At 34.1% G+C, this 18,451-nt stretch overlaps 3 protein-coding genes across 3 annotated transcripts; 2 read left to right on the forward strand and 1 right to left on the reverse strand.

The window, feature by feature from the left end:
- The first annotated feature begins 1,405 nt into the window (after positions 1 to 1,405).
- On the forward strand, positions 1,406 to 6,381 carry LOC147387308 (peroxidase 39-like). The gene is made up of 5 exons (XM_086420042.1): positions 1,406 to 2,014; positions 4,448 to 4,590; positions 4,672 to 4,863; positions 4,939 to 5,101; positions 5,354 to 6,381. Exons 1-5 carry the CDS (start codon positions 1,483 to 1,485, stop codon positions 5,767 to 5,769), a joined length of 1,446 nt encoding a protein of 481 aa, XP_086276168.1. The 5' UTR covers positions 1,406 to 1,482; the 3' UTR covers positions 5,770 to 6,381.
- Positions 6,382 to 8,786: 2,405 nt separating this feature from the next.
- On the forward strand, positions 8,787 to 15,222 carry LOC147387309 (peroxidase 3-like). The gene is made up of 5 exons (XM_086420041.1): positions 8,787 to 9,397; positions 13,776 to 13,918; positions 13,998 to 14,189; positions 14,265 to 14,427; positions 14,683 to 15,222. The coding sequence occupies exons 1-5, from the start codon at positions 8,866 to 8,868 to the stop codon at positions 15,096 to 15,098; spliced, it is 1,446 nt and encodes a 481-aa protein (XP_086276167.1). The 5' UTR covers positions 8,787 to 8,865; the 3' UTR covers positions 15,099 to 15,222.
- A 172-nt stretch (positions 15,223 to 15,394) lies between these two features.
- Positions 15,395 to 16,425, reverse strand: LOC147387310 (peroxidase 60-like). Its single transcript, XM_086421554.1, has 2 exons — positions 16,410 to 16,425; positions 15,395 to 15,702 (listed from the first exon to the last, which is right to left on the reverse strand). The coding sequence occupies exons 1-2, from the start codon at positions 16,423 to 16,425 to the stop codon at positions 15,395 to 15,397; spliced, it is 324 nt and encodes a 107-aa protein (XP_086277680.1).
- Between the last annotated feature and the right edge of the window lie 2,026 nt (positions 16,426 to 18,451).

Consider the following 18,451-nt stretch of genomic DNA (forward strand, 5'->3'; position numbering starts at 1 on the left):
GTGATGTGAATTAACAATTAAAACAATTAAATAGAATATATTGTGATTGAAAAGGGTAATATAGTTATTTAATCAGTTTTCAAATGTAACTAACAAATAATATTCTGTGATTATAATGCTTAATTTGAATCAGTTCAACACAATTCAAAGAGGTAAATAGATAAAATTCTCAACACTTAGATACAACACTTATACAATTTCAACAATTGTAATCTTTCAACACTTATTTACTCAGTTTAACAGACGGCCCTTAAGTCTTGAGTCTATTTCTTAAACATGGACGTTGATAGTCCACAAGACTTGAAATTCTAAAACTCGACTCGGGGTCTACCAAGTCAAGTCAAGTCAATTTGATGAATTATGAGTCAACTCGGTTCACTTAAATAATCACCTCAAAGTATGACCGCGAAACTGAATCAAGTTGACTCATCGAGTTTCAAAATTAAGATTTTGGGAACTAATTTTAGTTGTATCGTGGCCACAGTTATTTGCTTAGTTTGATAGACAGCCCTTAAGTCTTGAGTCTATTTCTTAAACCCGGACGTTGATAGTCCACAAGACTTGTTCAATGATGTCCCCTCCACAAGACTTGAAATTCTAAAACTCGACTAGGTGCCCACCAAGTCAAGTCAAGTCAATTTCATGAATTATGAGTCAGCTCAATTGAGTTAAATAGTCATCTCAAAGAGCCACTACAAAACTGAATCAAGTTGACTCATCGAGTTTCAAAATTAAGATTTTGGGAACTAATTTTAGTTGTATCGTGGCCACAGTTATTTGCTTAGTTTGATAGACAGCCCTTAAGTCTTGAGTCTATTTTTTAAACTTGGACGTCGATGGTCCACAAGACTTGTTCAATGATGTCCTGTCCACAAGACTTGAAATTCTAAAACTCGACTCGGGGTCCACCAAATCATGTCAAGTCAATTTCATGAATTATGAGTCAGCTCGATTGAGTTAAATAGTCATCTCAAAGAGCCGCCACGAAACTAAATCAAGTTGACTCATCGAGTTTCAAAATTAAGATTTTGGGAACTAATTTTTGTTTTATTGTCACCACACTTATTTGCTCAGTTTAACAGATGGCCCGTAAGTCTTGAGTCTATATCTTAAACACAGATGTTGATAGTCCACAAGACTTGAAATTCTAATACTCGACTCGGGGTCTACTAAGTCAAGTCAGGTTAATTTGATGGATTATGAGTCAACTCGGTTGAGTTAAATAATCGCCTCAAAGTACGACCACGAAACTGAATCAAGTTGACTCATCGAGTTTCAAAATTAAGATTTTTGGAACTAATTTTAGTTTTATTGTGGCCACAATAAAAATCATTGATTTTTCAACATGTAAGCTTGTCGGAAGGTTCAACGCTGCTCTATTTTCTCTATATATTTGCTCTATTTTCTTCTCAATTCTCTCACAAGCTAGTTCTCTTACCTTTAAGACAGAAGAAGAACCTGCACAAAGAACCGTCTTCCTTAATGGCTTCTATCTCAATATTTCTTCTTCTCCTCTCTACATTTTCTATTGTAACAGCTCAACAAAGATACTCCAACATACGCTTAGATTCTTCCCTCTCACCCAACACCAACCTCACCTCATGGCTTTCCCCTTCAGGTCAATTCGCCTTCGGATTCTACCCAATATATCAAGATAGCTTCATCATAGCAATCTGGTTTGCCCGAATTCCCGAAAAGACCATTATATGGATAGCAAATGAAGATAATCCTCAAGTTCCAAATAATGTTATATTGCATTTGACTAGTAATGGTGGGCTCGTTTTGAGATCCTCACAAGGCGATGAAAGATCCATTACCAATATTTCTGAATCTGCTTTCTCGGCTTCCATGCTAGATTCTGGCAATTTCGTTATCTATAATTCCGATTTGAAGATCATATGGCAGAGTTTTGATTATCCAACCAACACGATTGTACAAGGCCAGCGCCTTGTGGCGGGGCGAGAATTGATGCAGCAAACGCCTGACACTGCCCCATACTCATATTGGGCTTCAGGTACGTAATAATAATAATGGAATATTTAGTAAGTCTACAATATGTTTGCACAATGATTTCATACGAATTTTGGTGCTCATAACAAAAGTTGGTGTGGCAATAGAATCTCTCTAAAAGATTATGATAATGAGATTATTTTCAGTGATTATGTAATTTAAGGAGTTTGTCTCTACAATAACTTTGTAGTCATCAAAATTTAAATGGGTCCCATCGTTTTGATAAAGATGATTGGGGTCTATTTAAATTTCATTGTATCTGACTGTTAATCAGAGGAAAATACTAAGATTTGAATTCTCTTTTTCATCAAAATAAATAAAATCATTTACGATCTTATTTCACAAATTTCGAAGTAAATTTGTAAAATTTGTTGTCGACAAACTTCAATAAAAAAATCAATTAAACAAAAATTAACATCTTGATCTATAAGTTGATTTGCCGTAAACATAGTGCAATATCATTGTAAATAAATTGATATTCCAATTTAATTTTTTTATTTTAAAATCTCTTAATATTAAAAAATGTATAAAGGATAAGATAGAAGCATGGTTAGAACTTTGGATCTGACAACGGTAACCCCAATAGGTTTGACTCAATTTGCATGATTGGTTTAAAACTCGTCATTGATGGGAGCAATATCTTTGATTTAGACAGATTAACAGACCAGCAGGCTAGTTAATCGGGAACCCTAATTTTATAGTACCGAGAGATTGAAAAACACACACACACACACAATCTTTAAATAACCCTTTATTTTCATCTAGTATCTTATTTACCCCCACTCCCTCACCTCCCTCCCTAATCCCTACTTTTGGGGAAGTAGAAAAAGATAGATTTTTGGATTAAAAATAAAGGATTTTGTACAAAGAGATTGAAGATGAGGATGAATTTAAAAACAAAAAGAGTCGTGATAATCTAATTACCCCATGTGGCACACTCAATCAACTCTCCTAATGTGATAAGTTCGATAACTATAGATATGTACATCTCGGGATAGACAATTTTCTTAGGATACACTTTTTATGGGAAAGTGCAATTTTGTATCATGTGGCATACATATCAATGGTTCCCGAACTTATTACTTCAGGAGAGTCGATTGAGTGTGCCACATGAGGTAGTCAGGTTATCACGATTCTAGAAAATATTTATCTTGGAGGTTGAAAAGCTTTAAGATAGAATTTTGGTAGAAAAAATCAGAGTATTTTGTTAAGAGGTTGAAGAAGAGGGTATTTAGGTTATTTTCATTAATTTTTCAGAGAAAACCAAGGTCAAGGGTGCATGTCATCATTTTGAAAATTGGGTGTCGAAATCAACCTTTATTTAATTTTGTTAGATTCGACCTTTCTTTCTTTTAATACATTTTATATTACTTTATGATTTACTTGTTTATTTTAATTGAAATTTCAAATTGATTTAAATTACAAATAACTATGATATAATTTGATACGATAATAAGATACATTCATGATATGCCATTTTTTTATATTACAATCTTAACACTGAATGCAGATTAATCTTTGTATTTCATTCAATAATTTGTTACCATTACATATCAATAACAATGATCAAGTTAACAAGACGTCATGAGGTTGATTAAGTATTAAATTATTTAAATCGATGACTGACTAATCAATGATAAGGTATTAAATTTATTGCAAGATTAAGCCTCATATTTCATTTAAACATCTTTTAATATTTATTTATTATTTTAGGTTCATTAGGTTGATTAAGTATGTAGCAAGCAGTTTGACATCCAACAAAACCATATAAGTTTCTTTGCAGTCATGATAAAAAATAAAAAGGAAGGGGGAATTATTAAAAGAGGGTTAAATATTTTAATATTTATTATAAAAAATCAATTTAAAAAAAAAATTATGAAAAATGAATGAAGTCGCTGGAAAAATCAAGTGTTTTAGTAACTCGTTGGATTGTCAAGTGTTTTAAGTGGATGCTAAATAGTTGGACAGTCTAGCATTTTAATCATCCCGAGAGCATTTTTGGTAAATTAATGTATTTTAACACATTAAAACGTTGGACTGTCCAGCGAATTAATTCGTTTTTGGTATTTTTTTTAAAATAAATTTTTTTTTGTAAATATAAAAATATTTAAACATCTTTTAGTAATTTTTCCCAAAAAAAGAGAAAAAGAAAAAGAAAAAGAATGATATCTGTCCGTGCAAATTGACCCTAACCCACTATTACTAGACAAAACCCAAGTATTCAAATATTCTTCAATTTTCTCATCAAAGACAAGGGCTACCTAATCCATTTTTTAATAACCTAATGCAAACTTAAATATTCAAAAACAGTAAAGTAAAGCACGTGCTAGTTAGATCAGTGGAGAAGTTTTGCTTTTTTATATTTTAGCTTAAATTAAATAAGAAAAAGGGCTATGTTGGGATTATAGTTTTGATTGTTTTGTGGGTTCAACTCTAGCTCAATTGAAGATGGGTTTTTATGATCAAACTTGCCCGAAAGCCGAGAAGATTGTGTTAGACTATGTGAAGAAGCACATCCCTAACGCCCCGACGTTGGCAGCAGCCTTTTTAAGATTGCACTTTCATGACTGCTTTGTGAGGGTTAGTATCACCTGTTTTCCTCTGTTTGATACTGATTTTTCTCTACATTTATTTAATGTTTTGGAAATTTCTTTTTTCAAGGGCTGTGATGCATCTGTGCTGCTAAATGACACATTGAGCAATCAAGCAGAGAAGAACGCTGCTCCAAATCTAAGCCTCCGTGACTACGACTTCATTGACAGAGTGAAGAGCTTACTTGAAGCTGAGTGTCCCGGTGTTGTTTCATGTGCAGATCTTCTCTCTTTGGTTGCAAGAGACTCAGTTGTTACCATAGTAAGGAACACAAAACCATAACAATGTCATTTGTACTGTTTTTTCCATTTTAATTTTTCTTAATTTACTTAACAGGGAGGACCCTTTTGGAAAGTTCCCACGGGACGTCGAGATGGGACTATATCAAATGCCTCAGAGGCCGTATCGAACCTCCCCTCACAAAGTTTCAACTTCACCACCCTACAATCAACTTTTGCTCGAAAGGGTCTAGACGTAAAAGATCTGGTTTTGTTGTCCGGTATAAACAATCCCTACTTAAGTTGAGATCAATGCACGTGGTCAATCATACGTGGTTGGCATGGCAAGGGCAGAGAACCATAGATCTTTTTCTCGGGGATACAGGAAAAAATATGTGGTTTTGTGCACTTGCCACATCAACCGTGCACAAACCGCGTATGATTTATCGTGTGCATTCTTCATTATTCTTAATTATACCTTCCACTAAATCATTCAAACATATTAGTAACTTTCGTTAACTTTGTCGTCCTAGGTGCTCACACGATTGGTATTTCCCATTGTTCTAAAGTTAGTAACCGTCTCTACAATTTCACGGGAGTAGGGGATCAAGATCCTTCTCTAGATAGTGAGTACGCTGCTAATTTAAGGGCTAATAAATGCAAGACACCAAACGATAACACGACAATACTTGAGATGGATCCGGGTAGTTTCAGGACTTTTGATCTCAGCTACTACAGAAATTTGGTTAAAAGGCGGGGTCTATTTGTGTCCGATGCAGCTCTTACCACAAGTACCACTTCGAGATCTTTGGTTAATCAACTCCTCCAAGGTACATTATCTGATTTCTTCACCAAATTTGCCAATTCCATGGAAAAGATGGGTCAAATCGAGGTTAAAACTGGAACATCGGGTCAGATAAGAAAGCATTGTGCATTTGTGAACAGCTAGACCACGGTTTGGTCCTCATTGTTTTATGTCCTGATGAACTTGCACTCAAAAAGAGGTAACAAAAATGGGTTTGCATCAAATTCTGCGATGTTGATGTCGTTTATTTACATTTCTGCAAGTCAGTCTAATCTCTCCTTGGTGTCCTGTTAAAACACCAGTATTCCTAATTTGATCGTGGCCTTCACGAATTTTCACCTGAAAACATTTGGCTTTTGTACGTATCATGATGCCAATTTGCGAGTGATATCGGTGAAGGCCAACCCTTGATCTAACTGAAGAACCGCTTCTCCATTGAGTACCCCATTATAGAACGAACTATCTGGCTTAAAGGGTGTATCGCTTGTCGGAGTCATGAACACTGTTGGATCCTTTCTTATGTTAAATATCTGATTAATGGGTCTCAAGCATTTCTTCTTGAGAAGGTCAAGAACACTTGGATCCAAATCTGGGTCCGAAAGACCCGTACCTCTGAAGTTATATAGCCAGTCGACAAAGAAGCCACAGTGGCATCCGATAGCATGAGCACATAAGAAAAAATAGATACATATACCAAACCATAATGTCGAAGAAATTCATAAAATGACCGAAAATGAGTTCGTATGAGTTTCTCAATCAATTTAGCTTACTTAGTAATGTTGTAAGATCATCGATATCAAGGCCAATGTTTTGAAATACACTTAAAGCAGCACCAGCAGAAAAAGAATAAAAAAGAAGAATCGTTCCGGAGAGACCTCAAGATTGGTCTTCATATTGCACACAGTAGCGTTAAAGTGGATAGGAACCAAAGATGTTTTTCCTCAAAATATAAGTGAGAAAACATCTATGATTCCCATCCACGACAGGGTGCAATATGAAGTCCAATATATATATATATAGGGGGCGGTTCAAGGGCCATATGAGAAAACATATGAAAAAACTTTCGTTTTTCAAAATAAGAGTTAAGAGGTTTTGGATTGAGCTGATGTTTTGCAAGAATGGTCATTATGATGACAAGATCATCCTCACAAAAAAATCAGCTCAATCAGAAACTTCTAAATCCATCAAAAGTGATTTACAAGTTAGTGATAAAAATTGATAAAAAATCGACGGTCCACATTCTAAATCACTTTTAATGGGGTTAGAAGTTTCAGATTGGGCTGATTTTTTTTTTTTTTTGGATGATCTTCCCATCATAGAGATCATCATCACAAAAAATCAGCTCAATCCAAAATTTCTAACCCATATTTTAAAATTTTATTAAAAACGAAAGTTTTTACATATGTTTTCTCATATGGCCCTTGAACCTAACCCATATATATATGATGGCAAAACATTTTTCAAAACATGGGTTAGAGGTTTTGGAATGGGCTGATTTTTGGTGAGGATGATCTCTACGGTGAGGAGATCATCATCACCAAAAATCAGCCCATTCCAAAACTTCTAGCCCCAGTTTACAAGTTGAAAAATCGTGGACCGTCTATTTTTTGTAAACCATTTTTTATGGGGTTAGAAGTTTTGGAATGGGCTGATTTTTGGTGATGATGATCTCCTCACCATAGAGATCATCCTCACCAAAAATCAGCCCATTCCAAAACCTCTAACCCATGTTTTGAAAAATGTTTTGCCAAAATGTTTGTTGCTGAACATTTCCCATATATGATTAATGCTAAAGTGAGGTGGACCACGTCAGGGTGTGCAATATGAAGTCCAATCTTGAGGTCACTTTTGTGTATTATGAAAGAGAAAATCATGCGTGTTGTATGAACAGATTTAAATTTGGATGCGAAAGCTATTATCTTTTAATTTAAAATTTGGGTACAATAAATTGTGTACATAATTTAGGATATCAAAACATATTATTTTTTACATTTATACTCTTTTTATTATGTATGACGTGAATTAGCAGTTAAAAAATTAAATACAATATATTGTAATTGAAAAGGGGTAATATAGTTGTTTTATCAGTTTTCAACAATAAATAACAAACAATATTTAGTGATTACAATATTTAATTTGAATCAGTTCAGCATAATTCAAACAGGTAAATAGATAAAATTCTCAACACTTATACAAGTTCAGCAATTATAATCTTTCAACACTTATTTGCTTAGTTTAACAAACGGCCCTTAAGCCTATTTCTTAAACACGGACGTTGATAGTCCACAAGACTTGTGCAATGATGTCCCCTCCACTAGACAAAAATTCTAAAACTCGACTCAGGGTCTACCAAGTCAAGTCAAGTCAATTTGATGAATTATGAGTTAAATCGATTGAGTTAAATAATCGCCTCAAAGAGCCACCACGAAACTGAATCAAGTTTACTCATCAAATTTCAAAATTAAGATTTTGGGAACTAATTTGTGTTTTATTGTGACCACAGTTATTTGCTCAGTTTGACAGACAACCCTTAAGTCTTGAGTCTATTTCTTAAACACGGACGTTGATAGTCCACAAGACAATGATGTCACCTCCAAAAGACTTGAAATTTTAAAACTCGACTTGGGGTCCACCAATTCAAGTCAAGTCAATTTGATGAATTATGAGTCAACTTGATTGAGTTAAATAATCGCCTCAAAGAGCCACCATGAAACTTAATCAAGTTGACTCATCGAGTTTCAAAATTAAGATTTTCGGAACTAATTTTTGTTTTGTTGTGGCCACACTTATTTGCTCAATTTAACAAACGACCCCTTAAGTCTTGAGTCTATTTCTTAAACACAAACGTTGATAGTCCACAAGACTTGTTCAATGATGTCCACTCCACAAGACTTGAAATTCTAAAACTTGACTCAGGGTCCACCAAGTCAAGTCAAGTCAAGTCAATTTGATGAATTATGAGTCAACTCGGTTGAGTTAAATAATCACCTCAAAGAGCCACCACGAAACTGAATCAAGTTGACTCATCGAGTTTCAAAATTAAGATTTTTGGAACTAATTTTAGTTTTATTATGGCCACAATAAAAATCATTGATTTTTTAACATGTAAGCTTTTCGTAAGGTTCAACGTTGCTGTACTTTCTCTATATATTTGCTCTATCATCTTCTCAATTCTCTCACAAGCTAGTTCTCTTACCTTTAAGACAGAAGAAGAAATTGCACAAAGTACCGTTTTCCTTAATGGCTTCTATCTCAATATTTCTTCTTCTCCTCTCTACATTTTCTATTGTAACAGCTCAACAAAGATACTCCAACATAAGCTTAGATTCTTCCCTCTCACCCAACACCAACCTCACCTCATGGCTTTCCCCTTCAGGGCAATTCGCCTTTGGATTCTACCCAATATATCAAGATAGCTTTATCATAGCAATATGGTTTACCCGAATTCCCGAAAAGACCACTATATGGATAGCAAATGAAGATAATCCTCAAGTTCAAAATAATGTTATATTGCATTTGACTAGTAATAGTGGGCTCGTTTTTAGATCCTCACATGGCGATGAAAGATCCATTACCGATATTTCTGAATCTGCTTTCTTGGCTTCCATGCTAGATTCTGGCAATTTCGTTATCTATAATTCCGATTTGAAGATCATATGGCAGAGTTTTGATTATCCAGCCAACACGATTGTACAAGGCCAGCACCTTGTAGCGGGGCGAGAATTGATGCAGCAAACGCCTGACACTGCCCCATACTCATATTGGGCTTCAGGTACGTAGTAATAATAATGGAATATTTAGTAAGTCTACAATTTTTTTGCACATTTATCTTCATGAAGATTAGGATTATTTTTCAAATTTAATGGTATGTTTTAAATTATAATTGTTTTACTTGGGAAAATGAGATTTCAAGATGGGAATGTCTAATTGCACATTTACACAACAAAATCAATTTTATGAGAAATATTTTTTGATTGGACTCCCAAGGAAAATGATGATCTTTTGAGAGTCGATTCTAACACAATCATCCCTATCTACAAAACTACAATCCAACTCTATTTTTGTCCTTGTCCTAGGTGCAATTAAAAGGAAAAAAAAAAATTGCTCACAGGAAAATAAATCCGGGATTCAAAAGAATCCTGACTCAACCACTCTCATGAAGCTACACGTGTTAAGGGCATCCCCAAGTTACAAAGCCACTCTTATTAGGTTTTGTGTGATTGATCATCTGGGATTTTATGAAATTCTGAATTAACTTTTTTGTGGGCAAAAAGTCTCTCCAATCATAGAGGGGAAACATTTTGCAAAGAAATCCATTTTCTTGAACTTAACGAAAATTAATTTATTGAAAATTTTATTTTGTTCTATCAAACATACCCTACCCTGCAAATCAGTTGCATATCATTACAAAATTATTTATTTGATTAGCTGTTTTTTTGCAATTGAAAAGAATTTTTGCAGTGATGTCTTATTAAGTAAAACTACAAGGTGGCATGTGCAAAACGCAAATCCAAAAGGGCTTATTTATAATTAAAAATAAAAATTAAGGGTTTTAAAATTACATAGTAAAAGCTATGATTATAGGGTCAAGAGATTGCAATTTTCTTGGCTTTTGACTAAATTGATCTTTAAGTATATTAAGTTTAAAATGTAAATATGGGGGTGTTTGTGAGATCTAAATTTTGGTATGAAACCACTTGTTACTCTACCTTTTAACCTTCTCTCATTATGATTAGGAGTGCAACTTGATTCGGTTTGAAATTGGAACCGAATTGACATAGGTTGGTTCCATTAAATAAGAATCATAACCGAACAAAATTCCATTGGAACCGAACCAATCCAAATCGAACTAAAGTCGGTTCAATTCTATGGGTTGCCAATATTCTATAAATTGTAATATTGTTTAATGAAAAAATAAATATATAAAAAATATAAAATTTCATACAATAAATCAATAATCACAATGTGAAAAAAGCCCAAATTTGACGGCCTTGGACCGTCAAATTTCATAAAATTTGACGGACCAAGAGGTCGAATTGGCGTTGAATTTTTCATTGTCAAATTTTTTTTTTCGATGGGCTGAATCTATCAAATTAATGAAGGATGAGAGAAATTCGACAGCTCTAAGCCGTCAAACCTGGGAACATTAAGAATTTCGATGGTTTTAGACTGTCAAAATTCAGTTTCTAAAATTCGTGGGCTTTGGCCCGTCAATTTTTTCTGTAGAATTTTTCAGTTTTTACATAGTGAATCTATTTATAAAAAGTCATTAATTTATTCATAAAAGATCATTAGTCTATGTCCTAACTCTTAAAATAATTCATAATAATTATTATATGCATATATATTTATTTATTTATTGCATAAGAGTTCAATTCTCGGTTTGGTTCAGTTCTATATAAACTTAATCTGATAACCAAACCAAACTGGTCGGTTCTTCATTTTTGTATCCCGAAACCAAACCGCTACTTGTTCCAAATCACCCCAAAGCTATCGGTTTGGTTCGGTTCTCGATTTGAACCAGACCAAGTTGCACTCCTAGTTATAATAGTAAAGAAGAGAAAAACCTTTAATTAATTTATTCTACTACATCCAAAAAACTATTCAATTACAAAAATATTTATAAATACGTGGGCTTTTAAACCTTTAGGGGTTTAAGCTCATCTACACGAATTTAGGAGTCACCACCATTCAATTAAGGTGTGAATGAGCATCATAAAAATGTTTAAAAATTTCTTTTTTTTTCCTTTGACTTGCAGTGATTCTCATATCCAAATGGATAGGGAAAAAGTCTTCTTAGAGATTCTATGATAAGGAGATTCGATTGAGGGACAAAGAAGGTGTTAGACATCCTGTCCCTCTCATCCTAAGATGATTACTAATAATTGATCAAGGGTGAGATTAGAAATTCATTTTTTGGGATTTTAAAGATAGAGGAAGTTATTAAGAATTTTAGAAAAATTGACTGAAGTTTTTTTTTTAGAAAATAAGCAAATTAAGATGATGAGCAAGCTTCTACTAGAAGTAAGTGCTTGTTGGATTTTTTCGTGAGTTTGAAACTTTGATAGAAATCTACATAGATTTCAACATTTAAAATCTCAAAGCTTCAAAATAAGTTTATGTGCTCTTTTAGGAGACTTTATTTATTGATTTGGTCTTTTGGTGACGTTCATGATTTAAATCACACCATATAGTAATCAAAATTATATACATGCGATTTTGCCCACTTTTAAATTATTTTTATTAATTCTAAAAGTGGGGGTTAGGCTTGACTCTTTTCAAGTACCTTGCTTTAGTTGTTCCATGCATTGGATTGTGTTAAGGCCAAAAAAAAAACATTCTTAGAATTGACATATTTTGTTAAGAGGTTAAAGAAGAAGGTATTGAGGTTATTTTCATTAATTTTTCAGAGTAAAATAAGGTCAAGGATGCATGTCATCATTTTAAAAACATGAGTGTCTAAATCAACCTTTATTTAATTTCATTTTTCTGTTTTTATTAAAAATAAAAATGCAGTTAGCTGCACCACAAGCCACAAGGTAAGGAGTCTAAAATATCTATGCAAATTAAAGGCATAAGAAGAGGGAAACTTAGGTTATATATACACATTATATAGGAGACTCGAACCCAAGACCCAACCCACCCCTCTTGGTAGACAGGCACGTGTCATCAAAAAGCTACCCACGTGGCTAATCCAAGGGTTTCTATAAGACGGGCAGTCTGGCGATCCATACAATAAAATAAAAGATGTAACTCTACAAAAATAAAAAGTTTTGGCTGGTAATGTTGCTGGGACCAAGAAAGAAGGGGCCCCAACCTAAATTGTTCTCCTTTTGAAATTGAGTCATGCTGGGGTGACACAGGATTAACTGTGATTCTCACAATTCTGACGTGGACATGAATACATAACCGTAGATGGTTTTTACCCATATTGCGAGAAAACACATTTATGGTTATGTGCACATCCCACATCAGACTTGTGAAAATCGCAGAGTAGCACTCAACCCTAGACATTTTTTTAAAAAAAAAATATTTGAAATCATTTGATTCCATTGTAATAAAGATCTTTCTTTCTGTTAACACATTTTATATTACTTTATGATTTGTTTATTTTGAGTGAACTTTCAAATTGATTTAAATTACTAATAATTATGATATAATTTGATACAATAATAAGATATTTCATGATATGCCATTTTTTTATTACAATCTTAACACTGAATGCAGATTAATCTTTGTATGTCATTCAATAATTTGTTACCATTACATACTAATAACAATGATCTAGACGACAAGACGTCATGATTCGGACTGTGGAGAGTGGCAGTAGGTACCCAACTAAATTATTAAAATTGATGGCTGACTAATCAATGATAAAGTATTAAATTCATTGCAAGATTACGCGTAATATTTCATTTAAATATCTTCTAATATTTATTTATTATTTTAGGTTCATTAGGTTGATTAAGTATGTAGCAGGCAGATTGACATCCACAGAAACCAAATACATTTCTTTTGCTGTCATGATATATTAGACCAAAAAAAAAAAGAGGGGGGGGGGGGGGGGGAATTACTAAAAGAGGGTTAAATATTTTAATATTTCTCATAAAAAATTAATTAAAATTTTTTTTTTTATGAAAAATGAATGAAGTCGCTGGAAAAATCCAATGTTTTAGTAACTCGCTCGATTGTCTAGCGTTTTAAGTGGATGCTAAATAGTTGGACAGTCCGGCGTCTTAATCATTCCGAGGGTATTTTTGGTAAAACAATGTATTTTAACACATTAAAACGTTGGACTGTCCAGTGAATTAATTTGTTTTTTGTGATTTTTTTTAAATAGTGTCTTTTTTGTAAATACAAAAATATTTAAACCACTTTTAGTAATTTTTCAAAAAAAAAATAAATAAATAAATAAAGAAGAAGAATGAGATCTGTACATGCAAATTGACCCTAACCCACTATTACTAGACAAAACCCAAGTATTCAAATATTCTTCAATTGTCTTCTCTAAGAGAAAGGCTACCTAATCCATTTTTTGATAACATAATGCAAACTAAAATATTCAAAAGCAATAAAGTAAAGAACATGCTAGTTAGATCAGTGGAGAAGTATTGCTTTGATTGTTTTGTGCTTGATGGGTTCAACTCTAGCTCAATTGAAGATGGGTTTTTATGATCAAACTTGCCCGAAAGCCGAGAAGATTGTGTTAGACTATGTGAAGAAGCACATCCCTAATGCCCGGACGTTGGCAGCGGCCTTTTTAAGATTGCACTTTCATGACTGCTTTGTGAGGGTTAGTATCACCTGTTTTCCTCTGTTTGATACTGATTTTTCTCTACATTTGTTTAATGTTTTGGAATTTTTTTTTGAAGGGATGTGATGCATCTGTGCTGCTAAATGACACATCGAGCAATCAAGCAGAGAAGAACGCTGCACCAAATCCAACTCTCCGTGGCTTCAACTTCATTGACAGAGTGAAGAGCTTACTTGAAGCTGAGTGTCCCGGTGTAGTTTCATGTGCAGATCTTCTCTCTCTGGTTGCAAGAGACTCAGTTGTTACCATAGTAAGGAGCACAAAACCATAACAATGTCATTTGTACTGTTTTTTCCATTTTAATTTTTCTTAATTTACTTAACAGGGAGGACCCTTTTGGAAAGTTCCCACCGGGCGTCGAGATGGGACTATATCGAATGCCTCAGAGGCTGTATCGAACCTCCCCTCAAAAAGTTTCAACTTCACCACCCTACAATCAACTTTTGCTCGAAAGGGTCTAGACATAAAAGATCTGGTTTTGTTGTCCGGTATAAACAATCCCTACTTAAGTTGTGATCACTGCATGCGGTCAATCATACGTGATTGGCATGGCAAGGGCAGAGAACCATAGATCTTTTTCTTGGGGATACACAAGGAAAAAATATGCGGGTTTGTGCCCTTGCCACATCAGCCACGCACAAACCGCATATGATTTATCGTGTGCATTCGTCATTATTCTTAATTATACCTTCCACTAAATCATTCAAACATATTAGTAACTTTCGTTAACTTTGTCGTCCTAGGTGCTCACACGATTGGTATTTCCCATTGTTCTAAAGTTAGTAACCGTCTCTACAATTTCACGGGCGTAGGGGATCAAGATCCTTCTCTAGATAGTGAGTATGCTGCTAATTTAAGGGCTAATAAGTGCAAGACACCAAACGATAACACGACAATACTTGAGATGGATCCGGGTAGTTTCAGGACTTTTGATCTCAGCTACTACAGAAATTTGGTTAAAAGGCGGGGTCTATTTGTGTCCGATGCAGCTCTTACCACAGATACCACTTCAAGATCTTTGGTTAATCAACTCATCCAAGGTACATTATCTGATTTCTTCACCGAATTTGCCAATTCCATGGAAAAGATGGGTCAAATCGAGGTTAAAACTGGAACATCGGGTCAGATAAGAAAGCATTGTGCATTTGTGAACAGCTAGACCACGGTTTGGTCCTCGTTGTTTTATGTCACATGGGTTTCTTTCGTTGTCTACAATTGAAATTATTGAAGAAGTAATAAAATTTTATTTCAATGTGTGACAAATTGAAGAACTTGCACTCAAACAGAGGTAACAAAAATGGGTTTGCATCAAATTCTGCGTTGTTGATGTCGTTTATTTACATTTCTGCAATTCAGTCTAATCTCTCCTTGGTGTCCTGTTAAAACACCAGTATTTCCTAATTTGATCATGGCCTTTGCGAATTTTCGCCTGAAAACATTTGGCTTTTGTACGTATCATGATGCCAATTTGCGAGTGAGATCTGTGAAGGCCAACCCTTGATCTAATTGAAGAACCGCTTCTCCATTGAGTACCCCATTATAGAACGAACTATCTGGCTTAAAGGGTGTATCGCTTGTCAGAGTCATGAACACTGTTGGTTCCTTTCTTATGTTAAATATCTGATTAATGGGTCTCAAGCATTTCTTCTTGAGAAGGTCAAGAACACTTGGATCCAAATCTGGGTCCGAAAGACCCGTACCTCTGAAGTTATATAGCCGGTCGACAAAGAAGCCACAGTGGCAGAATCCAATAGCATGAGCACCTAAGAAAAAATAGATACATATATCAAACCATGATGTCAAAGAAATTCATAAAGTGACCGAAAATGAGTTCGTATGAGTTTCTCAATCAATTTAGCTTACCTTGTAATGTTGTAAGATCATCGATATCAAGGCCAATGTTTTTGAAATACACTTATAGCAGCTCCAACAGAAAAAGAATAAAAAAGAAGAGTCATGCTGGTGAGACCTAAAGATTGGACTTCATATTGCACACACTGGCGTGAAAGTGGATAGGAACCAAAGATGTTTTTCCTCAAGATACAAGTGAGAAAACATTTATGGTTGCCATCCACGACAGGGTGCAATATGAAGTCCAATATGTATATATATATATATATATATATATATATATATATATATATATATATATATATATATATATATATATGATTAATGCTGAAGTGACCTCAAGATTGGACTTCATATTGCACACCCTGACGTGGATGGTAATCAAAGATGTTTTTCCTCAAGATACAAGTGAAAAAGCATCTATGGTTCCATCCATGTCAGGGTGTGCAATATGAAGTCCAATCTTGAGATCACTTCAGCATTAATCAAAAGATATCTACTAGTATTTATGGTGGAAGATACAATACTCATGCTAGTATGGGAAAGAATCGTGCTAGAGTGACCTCAAGTTGGAACCTCATATCGCACTTCTTGATGTGAAAGTGGATAGGCACCATACATGCTTTTTCACTCATATCTTGATGAAAAGCATCTATAATTCTCAAACACTTTCACGTCAAGAAGTGCAATAAGAGGCTCTAGCATGAAGTTACTTCAGCCTTATTTTATAGGAAATCATGCATGTGGCTTCCATGGTCAGTGTGTAGTCTTGCCTTGTGGAATATTTGAGCTTAAAAGGAAAAAAAGAAATTCACCATAAATACCCTCAAACCCAAAACAATTATCAGCTATACCAATCTTCTTTCAATTTTTACTTTTTTATGTTTTTATTTTTTAATTCTCTTCTTCAATTATATTTTGAGGGTACATGAAAAAAAAGGGGTAAATTCGATGTCAAAGTCCATCAAATTTATTTAGATTTAGTCAAATTTGAGTTTATTCGATGGACCTTAGCTCAAATTTATCCATTTTTTCACATGGTGATATTTTCTTTTCTTTCACATGAATCTAAAACCCTGGAGTCTATTTATCGTGGATTGAACCGAAAAAGACACATTGAATAGTTTTGGCAACTAAGAAGTTACTTTAAAGTCGAAAGATGGTTTGCGATTTTTATACATTTCCCTTCCTGTGGAGCATTACACCATTCGCAATTTGTTGGGGGGTGTGGCTGGAGAGGAATAGACGCATCTTTGAAGGGAAACAAATGGATTGCACAGACATGTTTGTATCTATTTTGGGTTTTTTGTTTTGTTGGTCTAAAGTTTATAAGGAGTTTAGGGGGCTGTTTTTCGAGGACTTTCTTTACAATTGGGAGGAGATTCATTGTATTTCTCGTGAGTAGTTCCTTATGTAAGGTTCTGCTAGGTTGGTCATCTCGACCGGTCTAGCCTTATTTTCATGAATATAATGATACTTATCAAAAAAAAAAAAAAAAACATTTCCCTTCCTAATCACATAATCAGCTACCTGTGGGATCCAATGTTTGGAAAAGTCAGTCCAACCCTACCCAATTACTGCTATCTATTCAATATTTTCATAGATATATACAAGAACCACAAGCAGAAAAGTGATTTGTGAAAAAGTTTCTAATAAACAGGACATGATTTCTAGACTTTTTGGCTGGGCAAGGTCGGACTTGAACTTAAGGCGTTATCAATTGGCCCAATTTATTCAGCCCATCCCCAGCCACTACAGCCCAAACAAGTCTCTATTTTTTTAATGTGTTAAAAAAGGTAAATCATATTATTAATTATTGTACAAATAATTTTCTATTATTGCAAGGTGACAATAAAAACTTGTTTTTCTCTACAAGACCAAATAAAATTACTTTTTGGAAGTATGAAAAAAGAATCATGTTAATCTAACTACCCCAGGTGTCAAACTCTATCAACTACCCTAACTAACAAGTTTGGGAACTGTAAATCTACACTCGGACCCCATCATGATTCATGCCTTTGGACAATCTTGAAAATGTAAACTCTTTGATCAAGGGCCTGAGGTCTTAGTCTCAAAACATTTTTGTGGTGTGTGTATTAGTGTAAGGATTTTTAAGAAATATTTTGAAAATGATTTTTCAACCCCTACCATTTCTACCAAATCGAAGCTCAATCTATCAGAAGTAAAGGGGAGGGTATACATTACATCTTAAGGTTAATCTAAAACAAATTAAAATTAAAATTAAAAGAAGGGAAAAGTATGGAAGGGAGAGAGAAAATTATTTTCTTTTTTTGGTTATTGTCCCCACCCTACCTTGTTCTTTTTCTTCATTTTTGAATTTCTTTATTTGTTTTCTTGAGGTATGTTTTGTTTTTTACTTGAGTAATAGATCTTGAGAGTTGGGGTGATGAGTTGATGGATAGATGAGAGTAGAAACTTGATAGAGGGGTTTAAGTCTTGACTTTTTGAGAGAAAAATGAGGGTTTTATAGGTGTTGAGGGTTACTTTTAGGGGTAGGATGGGGTGAAAATGTAAAAAAGGTAGAGAATGACATGAGGTTTATAAGTAAGGTGTGTGAAATTTAAGATTAAAGGGAAAGTATATATGGAAAGTGGTGTAAATGAATTGTTTTAAATCCAAATGGTTTGAATATTTGGAAGT

The sequence above is a fragment of the Akebia trifoliata genome, chromosome 13 (assembly GCF_017979445.1).
Source record: "Akebia trifoliata isolate Shusen 1 chromosome 13, ASM1797944v1, whole genome shotgun sequence".
In the NCBI taxonomy this organism is placed as follows: Eukaryota; Viridiplantae; Streptophyta; class Magnoliopsida; order Ranunculales; family Lardizabalaceae; genus Akebia; species Akebia trifoliata.